The sequence below is a fragment of the Mchenga conophoros genome, linkage group LG13, assembly GCF_057382185.1.
Source record: "Mchenga conophoros isolate Kocher_MC1m ecotype Shallow Benthic linkage group LG13, M_conophoros_male_GT1.1, whole genome shotgun sequence".
Classification (NCBI taxonomy): Eukaryota; Metazoa; Chordata; class Actinopteri; order Cichliformes; family Cichlidae; genus Mchenga; species Mchenga conophoros.
Genome location: NC_140538.1, coordinates 15081145 through 15097171, shown reverse-complemented (window position 1 = coordinate 15097171; position 16027 = coordinate 15081145). Strand labels below are relative to the sequence as shown.

Here is a 16027-nt window from a genome sequence, read left to right as displayed (position 1 = left end):
TTTATTACTCTAATTTATATTAAACTGTACTCTAGATGTAGGGTATAGATAGTATCCAAGATTTTAGGGAAAAAAACCTTTTTGTGCATATTTTTGTAAAGTATTATATGAATGTGTGTTTATCTAGTTCGTTTCTCTTGCAATAAGCAAGCTCTATTCATGTTTAGCTTTTGTGATAGATTTGATTAATTTTTAAGCTATTTCTTTTTGTTTGCTTTGTTTGCTTTGAAGGTTAGATTTCCAATGAGTTTTATTGGGAACCCATCTGTGTTTCATTTACAATCAACACCGAATATATATTCATGTCTTTCTTGTTGTTATTTGCCCTTCATTTTTATACCTTAGTCCTCATTCTTCTTTTTGGATTCTTATTTTTATATATTTAAATTTGGGTTTTTTTGGTTTTTTTGGTTTTTTTTCAATCAACCCATTAAGGTTTTTTTTGTCTATTTTACTGGCCTCTGCATTCGGAAATGGGTCCCCTCAGTTGGAATCAGTTTAATCCACTTCTCATAGTAAACATATTAGTCAGGCATGACATGGTTTACATAAGTCAGTACTTACACATTTATATAAGTATGTATAAGTATGGATTGTCTCAGTAAATCCAAATCTGCTTTCCTTCTTGTCTCCCTAAAACTTCTTGGCATCTCAGTTCTGGCTCAAGAACAGAAACACAGTTTGATAGGATGGAAAAGCACGTTTCTATATGTTATCATTTGTTTCTGTTCAACACCTTCACTGTGAGTGTTTAGCTGCTACTAAAAGCAATCTCCTGATATACAGTATAACCAGCAGGATTTGTCATTTCAATTTTGACGCTTAGTGCAAAGCGTCAAAACATGTATTTCTTGCTGCTGCAACAGTTGTTGTTTAGATCTACCCTCTCCTACACTGCACTTGTTGCTCTGCTCAGTCCATTTTCTTTCTACCTCGCCAAGTACTGGAGATCAGAGCTGCCAGGGACAAATAAACATGTGGTTTGTTCAGTTTGCAATCTGTCCTTTAGGCAGCTTCAGACGAGCACTCCCTTTTCTTCTCTAAGCACTTTTCTAATGTCAAGGGAAAGAAAAATGAATGTATACAAAGGAAAACTGTAAGCACTGGTGTTGAGGTCGTAAAAACGTTATTTGTCACTTAGGCTTATCAAATAGTGAAAGCCTAAGGTTGAATAAAATAATCAATTATCTATGATTTATCTGAGGAAAATGGACTTCACTTGTGTACGCTTTATTAGGTATTTCTCTTTCTTGTGTTTATAGATGGTGGCGTCAGATGGCGTCCAGCAGAGCAGGCCAGTAACTGTCAACATCCTGGTCATTGATGCCAATGACAATACCCCCACATTTGGAGAGGTCTCCTACAGTGTTGAAGTCTTCACCAACATGCAGCCGGGGGAGACGGTGCTACAGGTAATCAATCCAACAATCATTCTTTTGCTTCTTTCCTCTTGCACCAGCACGCCGCGCTACGTCTCCATCTTTTTCCTCATCACACAGAATCCCTCTCACGCACGTTCTTTCATGCTCAAAACAAATAACCACAACAATCCAGTGCATTGTGCTGGAATAGTGCCCTTCATCTCATCTGTAGTCCTGTCAGACAAGTCACAGACAATGCTTTTATCTATATCTTCAGTGCACAAGCTTGGTTCATTCGTAGTGGAAGGCACTCGTGATGACCGTGAATTAACCCCCCTGCTTACGTATTTTGCTTATAAAACACAATTTTCTCCTTGTTTGTTTAGTCCATTTTGATTATCTTTATGGATTAGGAACATTGTTCGTTTTTGATTTCATTAGTGTAGTGGTTTTAAAGGTCATGATATACTTCCCTCTTTTCTGTTATGCGTGTATGCTTAAGTTAACCAAATCTAACATCTGTGCATGAAAACGATAAACGGTGAGCAGACTCGTGTAGGCATTACTGAAAGGGACATTTTTCATTCATTGTTTCATTCTGGGTAGGAACAAACACAGCTTGGTTAGAAAGTGCTCAGGCAATATTTAGTTAGCCTGTGGAAATTACTGTGATTCCAGTGAAGGTGACAACACCAGCTCATAATTTACATGCGCTTATTTAAAAGGACGCTGAAGGTCGCTTAACTTCAAAAGCTAACTAGAGGTCATAATTACAGCTTGCTCAAACTTATGCCATAGGAGAGGACTTGTTCAAAACATGAACCATAACTTCATTTTGCTACAACAGAGGAGTAAGAGTTCTATCATTGTATTGTCTCATTTGATAGTCGGAGCATGATTCTTTCATCTTTTAGCTGATCTGTCCTCTCAGCAAGGCCTCTCCTCAAAAGAGAAAAAAAAAAGTCAGACATTGAAAAGGTCAAGTTTAATCGGTTTTAAAAAACAGCCGTTTCACCCTCCCTGAAATGAGGCCAGGGGTCACAGAGTGCCTGGTATGACCGCTTAACCGATTTTTATAAGCCATTTATGAGAGCTGAAGCCCCCTGAGGATTCTGCTGCTTATTTGATGCTACAGCTCTTACTCCAACGACAGGAGCATGGAAAAGGAGGTCATGGTAACTTGGATTAAAGTTTCAAGGCCCTAAAGATATGAAGCCAACTACACTATGAGGGCTCGTATTTACAAGCAGCGGGATGTCCTAAATAATTTTCCTTGAAGGAAAGGGTGGTTCCTTAATTTGTTTGATATGGGAGCATGAAATAAATGATATATTTACGTATCATTTTTTCCATCACACTTGCCAAAAGAACTATGTTTGTCAGCTGTCTGTCAACAGCCCCCCATATTTTATACGAAAGGCTGAATGTAGTGAAAGTAGTTTGCAACTTTGCTCATCATTAAGTTAAACAAACCAAAATCCTTTAGATTTGATTTCACTTAAATGCAGACCCTTTTCTATGCATTTGTCATTTCACAGACTTTAACACATACAAATCATTTTGTGAAATCATCACTGTTTTTTGATATGGCTGTACTGTAAACAATAGACAATTTCTCTTTTATTGTTGTAATTTTAACATTTAACATCTGAAACGGGTGTCTCTTGTGAGACATTTAGCCTCAGTGGGACTACTTGTATAGATAAAGGTTAATAAAATAAAATAAAATAAGCATAATGCAGATGATATTGTCCAGCAAATATTTATATTTGGGAATACCTCTGCAACTTATTTGCTAAACAGGTCCTAACCCACAATCCCCACCCACTGAGAAATAGTTTCTGCTTGACTGGTTTAGTAAACATATTTCTGGGAGGTGTAAAGCAAAGGGAAAAAGAGGAAAATGTAAAGGCACTGTGTGTATAATGTGTAGCTTTTTTTTTTTATCTCCCTAATTTCTCTCAGCTGACAGCATCGGATGCAGATGAAGGGCTGAATGGTTTGGTGACCTATGAGATACTGGCTGGCGCCCAAGGAGATTTCATCATCAGTAATCGCACTGGACGCATCACCGTGGCACCTGGTGTCACTTTAACTGTCGGGCGATCTTACACACTCACTGTCAGGGCCTCAGACAATGCACCAGAGACCCAGAGAAGGTGATTTATTTGAACATTGAAGAGTTCTACATTGATGGAAGCAGTTTTGCTATTGTGATTAATGTTCTGTACCTTTTTTTTTTCTTTTTCTTAGTTTTTTTTAAAGAAGGCAGATTTGTTTCTCCTTTCAGAATGAAAAGCAGTTTCATAGAGCCGAAGCCATCTGGATGAATAGATTTGCCAGTGTTATCTAATTGAATATGAACTCATTGTAATTCACAACATTGCTTGAAATGACCCAGAAAGTTTTTTGGGGGCTGAAATATGGAAAAAATAATTATTTGGCCTAGCTACTTTGAGTGAATGTATCCTTTTTCTTCATTGTGGTTAAACTATCTTTTTAGTTTTTCCTTTTCTTTTTTTTTCTTTTTTTTAAAATGTGTGCTTGGAGCTGTCAAAGGGAAAGAATTTCAGTGTTTCAGTGCGCCACTCAATTTGCACAATGTTGTGAAAGAGGCTGTAATGTGTTTCTGTTTTGATTTCATTAAGTCAAAGAAAGGTTGTCATAGAGATATTTCACCAACTGGTTAACATGGTGACAAAATTACTCCTCGTAGGACTTCATGTTCAGTACAGTTAGGCTTTTACTTAGTAAAAGTAAGTAAAAGTTAAGTACCAGTTCAACAAGACATGTTGGAAAAAAACAAAAAAACAATTAAAATCAGTTACACTTTTGTTTCTATGAAAACTAAGAAGGCGGACGAACTTAAGCAATCATTAGAGCCTTGATCTTGAGACTTAATGCACTTTTCATTATAAGATTGTCAACCACAAAGAAAAACCAGTGCAACCAAAACTCCTTTTCTACATTTCTGCAGTAAAGGCTCAATACAAGTGAACTTTGATGTGTCATTACATTGTGTTTGAGTTGCTTTCAACTCTTTCTTTAGCTAATTTGTTAACTGATGATTGACTATGTCTTGAGTTTGAATTGACTGTATTTGCTGTAATTAAAAGAAGACATTCACATATCTATATATAGTCTGACACCTGATGTGAGAGACAAAACCAATACAGAGATATGACTGTAAACCTGAGACAAGATTGTGTATAGGAACAAATGTAGGAAGGATACATGAAAAATTGAAATTGCCCAGGGCCATGGTATTCTCTGTCAATATCAAATGGAAAAAGTTTGGAACCACCAACAGTTTTCCTAGATACAGCCACCACAGGTCAAGGAATAATTGGGCCTCAATTTCATCCCCTAAGGCCATCAAGTCAACACAGTATAGGCAGCCAGAGTCTGGATCTAAATCTAATACAGTAAAAAATAAAATAAAATAAAACTGATCCAACCTAGTTGAGTTTGAGCAGTTTTGCCAATAATAATGTGAGAAATTCCTAGCAAGTTTGGAAAAAAGTATTTCAACCAAGTATAAAATTAAATTGTATTTATTTTATTACATTAATAAAAAAAATGTTTTGTTTTGCTTTGTCATTGATGAGTAATGAGTATACTAAAAAAAAGTTTAATCCATTTTAAGAATTAAATCAAAGTATTTAGAAAAAGTAAATACAGTGTTTATTTAACCTATTTGACTGCCCTATGGGCAAGAGGTCATTACAGCTCAACAGTTGGTCAAGTAGAAACTAATGCTGAAAGTCAGTTGGTGTCTGTATTTCTGCCAGGAGCTCCATCACAACAGTCAACATCGAGGTTTTGCCACCCAACAATCAGAGTCCACCACGCTTTCCTCTCCTGACATACAGCCTAGAAGTCAGTGAAGCTATGAGGATAGGAGCTATTCTGCTCAATCTGCAGGTGAGTCACAAATTCACACAAGGCATCGTTGTGACTTTTGCTGTGTCAGTATATGTTGTACTTTAGACAACAGATTTTTTTTTTTTAACTGACATTTCACATCCTGCACTATGCTTGTTTTCACTCCAGTGCAGTATCCTTTTAGCTCAGCTGTCCTGTTTTGCACCCTTCAGCATATGGCCTTCAGACTCCTGTTGTCTTTTTTCCCCTCTAGGCCATAGACAGAGAGAACGATCCGATCAGGTATCGCATTTTGAGCGGGGATTCCCAGAAGGTCTTTAACCTCACTGAAACGTAAGTCCAGATGGGATTGTGTCAGACTTTTTGATTTTTAGCAATAAGGCTGATATTAGAGGATATATTTACTCAGTGATCTGCAAGAAAAATGGCAACTTAATGGAAGGCTTTAATTGCTTTGTGAGTGCAAAGGCTATACATACTGTAAATAGTATGACAACCGTTGAAGACGGCTTTCACAATAACAATGGACACAGCAAATGACTTGGATGGGAAGATAAAGTGAAGTGACAGATGTGCACTTGTGATGGAGGAATATAGAAGCTCACTTGGCATTCATTGGTTTTAATTATACTGTCAAATGTTCTCATAGAGAGAGAACTTTTTTCAAAGAGTTTGTTGGAGTTTTGTTATTTTAAGATATGAAGGCAATTCCATACAGAAGAAAACTGCAAACAAATTAAGTGCTAATAGGACAGCCTGAAGCACAGTTTGGCTCAAGCTACCAGTTGAGGCTCAGTGAGGTGACTATTTCTCAACCAGAGACTCTGCTTATATACTTTAGACCTTGCTTGGTTTAGCATTTGTACTGAGGAATGCAATCTTTAGTTTAGAAGATTTTGAATTGGAAAACACGTCACTGCTAGCTTCAGAGTGTTGTTTTTGGACATTTTGAACCCCACAAAGGCTGCGATCACATGTTCTCACCTTGCCAGCATATTTCTTCCATAATTTGCAGAGCAAGGTCGGCTAAAATAATTAGAAAAGGTTTTTAGCTCATCTGACTGAAGGAGCAGCGAGCTGGTGTGGTGGCAATGGCTCAGCCATCAGGCCGCAGTCCACAAGAATCAGTTTCCTAATAAATTATCATAAAACAGCAAACATGTTTTGGAGAGATCTCAACATTAGCATACAAAAAACTCACTCACCTACTTCTACGGAGCAAGCAAAAAGCATAAAATATTGTGGGCGCTGAGTGCTTTTCTCATCTATAAACGAACAAGAAATATGGAGTGACGAGACATGGGGAGACTGAAAATGCAGGGCCTTGCCAGACATGTGTCTCACTAATTGATTAAAGCTTATTTTGTCTGCGTTTTCAACCTCCCAGCTAGGTAAGGACAAGGTGTGTTGCAGTACTGTATTGCCACCTTTTCTCCACTCTTAATTTGCTCCACGGTGTTAAAATTGTATGTTTTTATAGAGAGTCGTTTGCTGTGTGGTTTAGTCACGGTAAGCAAAAACATGGTGACACAATCAAAATAGCAGGGGATCGCTATTTTTGCCACTGGCACTGTAATCTCCTAAACCAGATATGACAGAAATCATGCTAAAATAAATAGACACATCTTCATTTAGCTCATTCTTTGTGTGTTAAAAATGTTACAGTCACATCACAGGCTTTCACCAGGCTATCAGTATAATAAATGCAAGCAAGTGCTGATATAGCACATGATGAATCAAAAAAATTATTAGTACAACTGACGAGTGTGCAATTTACAGTACAGAGCGTATTGCACACTCTAATTTTTCAACCCTCAGAACTCAGATTTGATTCAGTGAAGAGATTTTTGCATTGCTGCATGTTCAGATAACAGGCTACATAGGAGGCTGGCTCAATCCAGCTTGTATGAATAATGAGCCCTCCAGTAAGAACTTTCTTATAAATGGGGCAGAGACCCCTAAAGGAGGTGGAAATGCTTCATATTCACTTACTGTTATGTCTAGATTTTCCACTAGAAAGAACGGACGAGTTGATTTCAAATGTAAAATTTCTGTCTCGGTGCATATTGCTTTGATCATAAATCCTTTAAGCATCAGTGTTTGAGATTGTCTTACATTTGGGCCAGTATATCGCTGTCAAATAACATGCACAAAAACTCAAATATCAGTATTTAATTAGCTACAACAATATTCGTCATATAAATTTTATCGTGGGTTTTCAGTCTGCAGATCTTGATGCTACTTTGAGTACTCTGACCCTGCCTACTTTTGTTTGATTACAGCATCGTCTTTGAAGTCAGTTCTCTTTTTGTAGTTTCTCAGAGTCATAAAAACCTAACCTGGAGGCTATGCCAGCTTTGATACTTGCAGTGTGTTCTAGTTGGCAGCTCAGTGTGTTGCTTCAAAGTGAAATTGAAACCAAAATTAAAAGGGGTTCAAGTGAAATTACTCTTTTTTTCTTTTTCTTTTTTTACTGTCCAGTGAAACTAACATTGGGCACAATATGGTAATCAGACTCAGTTTTAAATACAACATTGTGCAAGTTTTGAGCCACCTCTCATTCATCATAGTTTGTCGGAAAAATTGGAAAGTTTTAGCAGTAATTTATTTAAAAAACATACAGTTTTATCAAATCCTAACTAGCTTGTTCAGTTAATATTGGCATGACCAATCTTTACTCCTAAACAAAGCCTGAACTGTCCTCAGCTCAACTTAGGCAAAAATTCTATCAAAATGATGCTGCGCTGCTTCAATAACATTGAGGTCCGGGCTCTGGAGATGCCAGTCCATGCCTGACAGTGTTCCAGGGTTTGTGTTAGCTATAAGGTATTTTTCTGTGTTCATCATTCTATTGATTTTAGCAAGATCCCCAACATCACTACCTGAAATGTAGCCCTAAACCATAACTGAGCCTCCGCCATGTTTTACAGATAGCTGCAAGCACTCACTGTTGTACAACTTTCCTGACAACTTCTGTACATATAAACCAAAAAATTTAAATTTGGATTCATCGCTTAATAAGACCCTTTGCTACTGATTTTCAGTCCAGTACTTGTTTAATTTGGCTTTCCTCAGTCTTTTCTCCTGTCACCCTTTCTTAATCCAGTGGGGCAAAAAAGTATTTAGTCAGCCACCGATTGTGCAAGTTCCCCCACTTAAAATGATGACAGAGGTCAGTAATTTGCACCAGAGGTACACTTCAACTGTGAGAGACAGAATGTGAAAAAAAAAAATCCATGAATCCACATGGTAGGATTTGTAAAGAATTTATTCGTAAATCAGGGTGGAAAATAAGTATTTGGTCAATAACAAAAATACAACTCAATACTTTGTAACATAACCTTTGTTGGCAATAACAGAGGTCAAACATTTACTATAGGTCTTTACCAGGTTTGCACACACAGTAGCTGGTATTTTGGCCCATTCCTCCATGCAGATCTTCTCGAGAGCAGTGATGTTTTGGGGCTGTCGCCGAGCAACACGGACTTTCAACTCCCGCCACAGATTTTCTATGGGGTTGAGGTCTGGAGACTGGCTAGGCCACTCCAGGACTTTCAAATGCTTCTTACGGAGCCACTCCTTTGTTGTCCGGGCGGTATGTTTTGGATCATTGTCATGTTGGAAGACCCAGCCTCGTTTCATCTTCAAAGTTCTCACTGATGGAAGGAGGTTTTGGCTCAAAATCTCACGATACATGGCCCCATTCATTCTGTCCTTAACACGGATCAGTCGTCCTGTCCCCTTGGCAGAAAAACAGCCCCATAGCATGATGTTTCCACCCCCATGCTTCACAGTAGGTATGGTGTTCTTGGGATGCAACTCAGTATTCTTCTTCCTCCAAACACGACGAGTTGAGTTTATACCAAAAAGTTCTACTTTGGTTTCATCTGACCACATGACATTCTCCCAATCCTCTGCTGTATCATCCATGTGCTCTCTGGCAAACTTCAGACGGGCCTGGACATGCACTGGCTTCAGCAGCGGAACACGTCTGGCACTGCGGGATTTGATTCCCTGCCGTTGTAGTGTGTTACTGATGGTGACCTTTGTTACTTTGGTCCCAGCTCTCTGCAGGTCATGCACCAGGTCCCCCCGTGTGGTTCTGGGATCTTTGCTCACCGTTCTCATGATCATTTTGACCCCACGGGATGAGATCTTGCGTGGAGCCCCAGATCGAGGGAGATTATCAGTGGTCTTGTATGTCTTCCATTTTCTGATGATTGCTCCCACAGTTGATTTTTTCACACCAAGCTGCTTGCCTATTGTAGATTCACTCTTCCCAGTCTGGTGCAGGTCTACAATACTTTTCCTGGTGTCCTTCGAAAGCTCTTTGGTCTTGGCCATGGCGGAGTTTGGAGTCTGACTGTTTGAGGCTGTGGACAGGTGTCTTTTATACAGATGATGAGTTCAAACAGGTGCCATTCATACAGGTAACGAGTGGGGGACAGAAAAGCTTCTTACAGAAGACGTTACAGGTCTGTGAGAGCCAGAGATTTTCCTTGTTTGAGGTGACCAAATACTTATTTTCCACCCTAATTTACGAATAAATTCTTTATAAATCCTACCATGTGGATTCATGGATTTTTTTTTTCACATTCTGTCTCTCACAGTTGAAGTGTACCTCTGGTGCAAATTACTGACCTCTGTCATCATTTTAAGTGGGGGAACTTGCACAATCGGTGGCTGACTAAATACTTTTTTGCCCCACTGTAATAGCTTCCTGACAGCCACCTTTCCAATGAGCTCGCTTCAATTGATGTACAAAATCCATCTGTCAGGTCTGTGTCATGCCTGTGTCAAACACATGACTTTCAGTGTACTTTACATAGTCTTGCAAGTCTGTCACTTCTTTTGTCCAGTTTCCTCAAACTGTTTAAGAACACCATGCTGAGATATGATTTGTGGTGTAAAAATACTTTTTTATGCCTGTCAAACTGAGTTGTCATTGATATTTTTATAGATTCAACTAAAGACATGAGAACCGTTATTGTGTTTTTTGTGACAGTTTACTTCTAACAAGGTGCCTAAAGATACGATTTAAAATTGGTTCTTTGCTCAGCTGTCTGTGTAGAAACAACACAGCTTCATCTTCCTTCGACTTGATGCCTTTTTGAACACTTGAATGATTCAAAGGTCAGTGTTAGGTGAAAACATTTCTCTGAAAATGGTCAGGTACAAGAACTGGACTGAAAATAGGTTGAAAGAGAACTAAGGCCACTTGAGTCTGGCTTCTTGAAGCAAAATGTAAAGAAATGAGGGGTGGCTCAAGACTTTTGCACAGCACTGTGCAAACAACAAACATAACAATGCAGCAGCTGTAGCTTAACTTTCTCCTTGTGGCATGAATGAACTTCATCTTGGCTTAGATGATAATCTCTGCTATGCCTTTCCGCTCCTTGCCTAGCCAGATAGACACTATACATCAAGTACAGTTTACCATAAAGAGTCATGATAAGAGCAAAATGAAAGATGTTAGTGTTATTATTTAGATAGCTGCTAAAGTGCAGCGCTGACACTCTAGATGATGCTGTTAACAGTGTCCCATAGATCTGACAGCATTGTTTCATTTGTGTTGGCTGGGGAGAGGAGGGAGGGCTCTATCGCACATGATCAGTGAACCCCTCAGACCCAGCCGCTCAAGTGTAGTTCAATACTTTAGCTGCTGTGAGGAAAATTAAAAACCCCCAGACTAGCAGAATTAATCATTTTAATCTTTGTCTTAATAACCATCAAGATCATCATCATTATCACTATAATAATGACAGTTATCAATGTATATCTTCACTGTCACACATCATGGTTTCTTGTGCTTTCATTCAGAATAGAATGCTATTTACTCCTCTCCAGCTTATGTATAAATAAACATGAGCACAGCAGCCAGCAAAGGAAGCTGTTCTGCATTTTTATGGTGGTTTTAGAAAACTGCGTTTGGCCTTTTGAACCACCGATCATCAGGTGTGGTGGATTCAAAGCAGTGTGTTCACTATAACCTTGGGGCAAGTACTTAGAAAAATAGACAGTGTTGATGGAGGTGTCAGTACTTGCCTGTCAGATTGTTAAATGAGGGTCTATAGTTTCACAGTTATGGGCTGCAGAGGCAGTAGAAAAGTAGCGGCCAGGTTCTGCTTGGACTGCTTGGCCACAGGAGCTTTAAATTAGAAATGTGAAGGACCATGGGGACAGCAGGGAATTGCAACGGGCATTAATCTAATAGTGCGTTCAGATGCATTCCTCTTTCCTTCCTTTTTGCAGTTCTGGCAGAACCTCTCCTGAGTGTGTCACTGGAATTGTTTTGTGCATGCTGTGTGTTTTTGTATGGCTGCACTTACTCATGTCTTGTGTGCCTGTGTGCAAACAAAGATAATTCAGTGCTCTGCATGGGAATGCATCCACACTTTGTGTTTGGAATGCCAGAGTGCCAAATTATACCATGTGAACGAGCAGGAGGGTCTCGGTGTCTGCTGCAGTCATTAGAAGGGGAACATGAATCTTTGCCTGTCCGTGTGCTTTGGGAGCAAGAGACTGGCTACAGAGAGAAAGACAGAGTGGGAGCATTTAAGCTCACACCTGCTCTTCATCCCAGACTCATTCTTTTTGATCATTGCCAACATTCTTTTTTCCTAATTTTTCTGAAATGAATGCAAATAATGAAATGCAGACATACATCATGTTGTTAAGTGATATATCCAACATATTTCCCTAAATTAATGACCTGACACAAAAAGAAAGTAAAGGAATAATTACAATCAAAGTGTCCTCCTTTATAAAAGTAATACAAGTTTTTTCTCTGACCCCTCTCCACAGGATTGGCCTTCTACTTCTGGACAAGCCTCTGGACAGAGAGACAACTGACCAGTACCGTCTGATTGTCACAGCCTCAGATGGTCACCCTGGAGGGGTAACGGACATCTAAACTATCTAAACTGATGACCTGATTCCTCAGGGTTGATGGTCTTCAAACCTTTTGAAAACATTAATCACAAGCAAAATATTCTCAAACAAGCTTATTAATTTGTGCATTTGGCTTCATGACTCCACATGCTACTTATTCTGGTAAAATCCACTTGTGTGTTTGAGCTCTGAGAGTATCATGCTGTGATTTTTGTGACAGACTGTCATTTTAGCCCATGCAGTGAAGTTAGAATTGTTTGAATTTGGCTTCTCGGCTTGAGCTTTTCACTTATTTTTTTTACAGTGAATTTCATTAATAACTTCTCTGGTAGCAGTTGTCTGTGTGATTATTTTTCCCCACTTGTGTTCATCTGAAATCGATTCCAGGTCTGTCTATTACTCATTCCCCTTCATTCAAATTAGAGTGAGTGTCACCGGCCAAAAAAACACTCTCACTAATATTTTGTTGGTCTGCCTTTAGCTTAACTTACAGCACAAATTTCCATTGGCATTGTTTGTGTACACGTATGCAGTGTCACAACATATAGTTCTGTCCAGAACTTTGTTGTGCCAATTTGTTTGTATTGATGCTGGGAGAGTTGCTGAGTAAAGTCTTCTCTAGCATATAACAAGGATTCTCAGTGGGATTAAGTTCTGGACTCTGTGATAGCCAATCCATGTGCGAAGATAGCCACTCATTTACAGTTTGAGCCTGATGATTCCTGACATCATCAAGAAAAAATCCATTGATGGAAAAAACCTGCTCATGGTGGAATGTTCAGGTAGTCAGCTGACCTCATTTTCTGGGCACATAATGTTGTTAAACCTAAACCTGACCAGCTGAAGCAACCCCAGATCAGAACACCATCCCACAGGCTTGTATAGTAGACACTAAGCATGATGGGTGCAATACTTTATCCACCTGTCATCCTATCCTGATGCACCCATCACTCTAAAACAGGATAAATCTAGACTCATCAGACAACCTGACTTTTTCCATTGCTACAGAGTCCAATCTTTATGCTCCCTAGAAAATTGAAGGCTTTTTTCCCTGATTACCCTTTTTGATAAGTGCTTCTCTTAAGGCTACACTGCTGTTCAGTCTGAACCTGTTGAGTTCTCATCATATTGTGTGTGGAAATGCTCTTTTATATATATTTGTGAGTTCTTCTTTTTCCCCCAAACACATTTCTTCCTTGAATGATGATGGTTCATCATAATCCTTCTAGCAATATCAGCAGTGTTTTTAGTTATTTCCTTTCCTTGAAGCAGGCCGATAGTTTGACCCTCATGAAATAGAGTGACATCTTTTCCGTGATCAGAGAACACAGATCAGTTGTTTAAGAAATGAAAAGCTATTCAGTGCATCAACTGGGGTTACAGTAAGTAACCTGTTGCCAGCCACTGTAGTAATTAATGACTCATATACCTATTTGCTTGGTTAAATTGAAGCAAATAGGTAAGACTTTGTTGGCCAGGCAGTACATTTTTGGCCAAAAAGTGTTTTAAAAAGCCTGAAATAATTCACCTGGAATAAAATGATAGTTTTTAACTGACAAATGGCAAATACCAAATGCTAAGACAGAAGTACCTTAACCAGCATATTGTTATTGCCTGTTACTAATATGCAGCTTACACAATGCCATTTCGAGCATAGCTCTTTGTAGAGCAAATGGATCAAATCAATTTTACCTACAGCTACTTTTACCTTTTAGATTGCTCTGCATATATTGTACAGTTACTGTATTTGTGTTAAATACGTGAGTTGTGTGGTAATAAAAGCATCATGACTTATGTAATACTCAGTCTGTTAATATAGAATGACAGAAAAGCACAAAAAAAAAATCTTGGACAGATGGATATTTAAATGAGTACTGCCACATAACTGTGAAACTGACATACTTTGAGCTTCTAAAATGCATCCAAACGCTTGGAATTGCTACATGTCCCGTTATGCAAAGTTTTAATTATAACCACCCCCATATAGTAAACTTCCTAATTTCCACATGTCCAAACCATAGCTTGGATAACATCAATGATCTCACCATTGTATAGTTTTCTCAGCACCGAGTGCATCTTTTAAAAAGTGTCTTCCATTTAGAGGTATCACAGGTAGTTGAGTCCTTATATTCACAGAGCTGTTTTTTGTCATTTTGGCTGGAAAAACTTCAGGCATTATGACAAAAATTGAATGCTGGCTTCTGTGTCTTCCACGAAGAGCAGATAATCACATAAACTGTCTTAATTTAATTACACTTCAGCTCACTTGGCACTTTTTTTTCTTTTTTGCAGCTGTATCTGTTCCAGGCAGAGGTGAAATGTGGTTTCCTTTTTAAGATGCTGTGTCTGATAGTCCGTGAACATTAGCTGATGAGCTGTCAATAGGGTGATGTTGATTTCCACCCCCTCTCACCTGCACACTCATGACAACTGAGATCTACAGCTAATTTGTATCTGCTGGCAAATATAATGTGTTGGTGTTGTGGAGTAATACATGACAAAGAATTTGTAGTATTTCCCAGTAATTGTGAGAGCAGTGCAAAGGGAGAACATCATGCAGCAGTTAGAGAGGGAGGGGCAGATGGACAGTGGTGGGGTCAGAGAGGAAAGAGCAAATAAATAAAGAGCATGTAAGATGAGATTTCACCTCTCAGAATGAGGTAAACACAAGCTGATGCTCTTTGTCCTACCTACTGATGGACAGTTTGTACAAGCCAACACCCTTCACCTATAAATTGTGTGTGTTTATGTGTGTGGGGGAAAACACAGTAAATTGTTGGCTGACTTGTGTGGGCTAAATGTCACAACTTGGAAGAAATGTTGTCACAACAGGAAGAAAAGTTGATTGAGGAAGACGGGGTAAAGGTTTGTAGGAGAATAGAGGCGAGGAAGTCATTCAGTGCAAGAGAGTGCTGCCTAGACAGCTAGATACAGGAAAGGATCAAAATAAGCACAGGAGGAGGGGGACAGAAAAGAGATGGAGAGCGATAGAGAAAAGGATGGGGACACCAGGGATTTGGATGTGTAATTAGTCCAGAACTTTGGTATCCATGGAAACCTGCCACAAGGAGCTAGCAAGCCAACTTCCCCCTGGTGCTACTTCCCTTTGAGTGCAGTCAAATCTGGACACACACATGCACGCATGCATTTTCCTTCACGGTATTAACTCTTTCTTGTACTCGTGGATGAAAAAAATTGTGCCCATCTTTGTGGTAAATTTAAAAGTGATCTCGACTGGACAGGCTTAGATCAAACACTGCCAGACAGACATGTGTCCCAAAAAATGGTATGCTGGGAAGGGAAAAAAAAGGAAAGAGTACATGACTCCTAACAAGCTTATCATATCAGTCCCTGCAACATGGCTTTTGGCTTGGATGGTCATTTAAAAAAACAAAAAAAGGAACATCACCCACCTCTGGATCTTTTAGACTGTGAGGACATAACACAAGGCATCACAGAGCTCCATCTATAATAGCTGCTCATTAATCATACTCGTGTCCATGGTGGTAGGGGGTTTTGGCTTTGATAAGGACACCCACGCCAGGATGAAGACACTAATTGGCTTCAGGTCTTTTGCGAAATGAAAACTACGCACAGCCTATCACAACACTGCCTCCTTTAACTTCCTACTTTCAGTAGTGATATAGCAACAGAGGCAGGTTTTCGTGATAAGTTGCAGTGTGAAATTCCATGAAAAGGCCGATTATGTATGTCTCAGAAGGTAGTACAAAGAAACAACAATGGTGGAGGTTTTCCCAAAGGACGGTGAGATGAAGGTGACATTAAGTAGGTCATTTTCTTTGTGAAATGTGCCGCTGAATGTCTCATCTGTCGGGGCAGCTCCAAACAGCTGTCTCCCAGGAAGTTTTTCTTTTGCAAGGCCCAACTCC

At 39.2% G+C, this 16027-nt stretch overlaps 1 protein-coding gene across 1 annotated transcript in view; it reads left to right on the top strand.

The window, feature by feature from the left end:
* Positions 1 to 16027, top strand: part of LOC146560997 (protocadherin-15-like) — a 170716-nt gene that overhangs the window by 85395 nt on the left and 69294 nt on the right. Inside the window, exons 14-18 of the mRNA XM_085296662.1 lie at positions 1263 to 1412; positions 3327 to 3520; positions 5153 to 5285; positions 5500 to 5579; positions 12051 to 12144. Coding sequence (XP_085152788.1) covers positions 1263 to 1412; positions 3327 to 3520; positions 5153 to 5285; positions 5500 to 5579; positions 12051 to 12144 — 651 coding nt within the window. The remainder of the gene's footprint in view (positions 1 to 1262; positions 1413 to 3326; positions 3521 to 5152; positions 5286 to 5499; positions 5580 to 12050; positions 12145 to 16027) is intronic.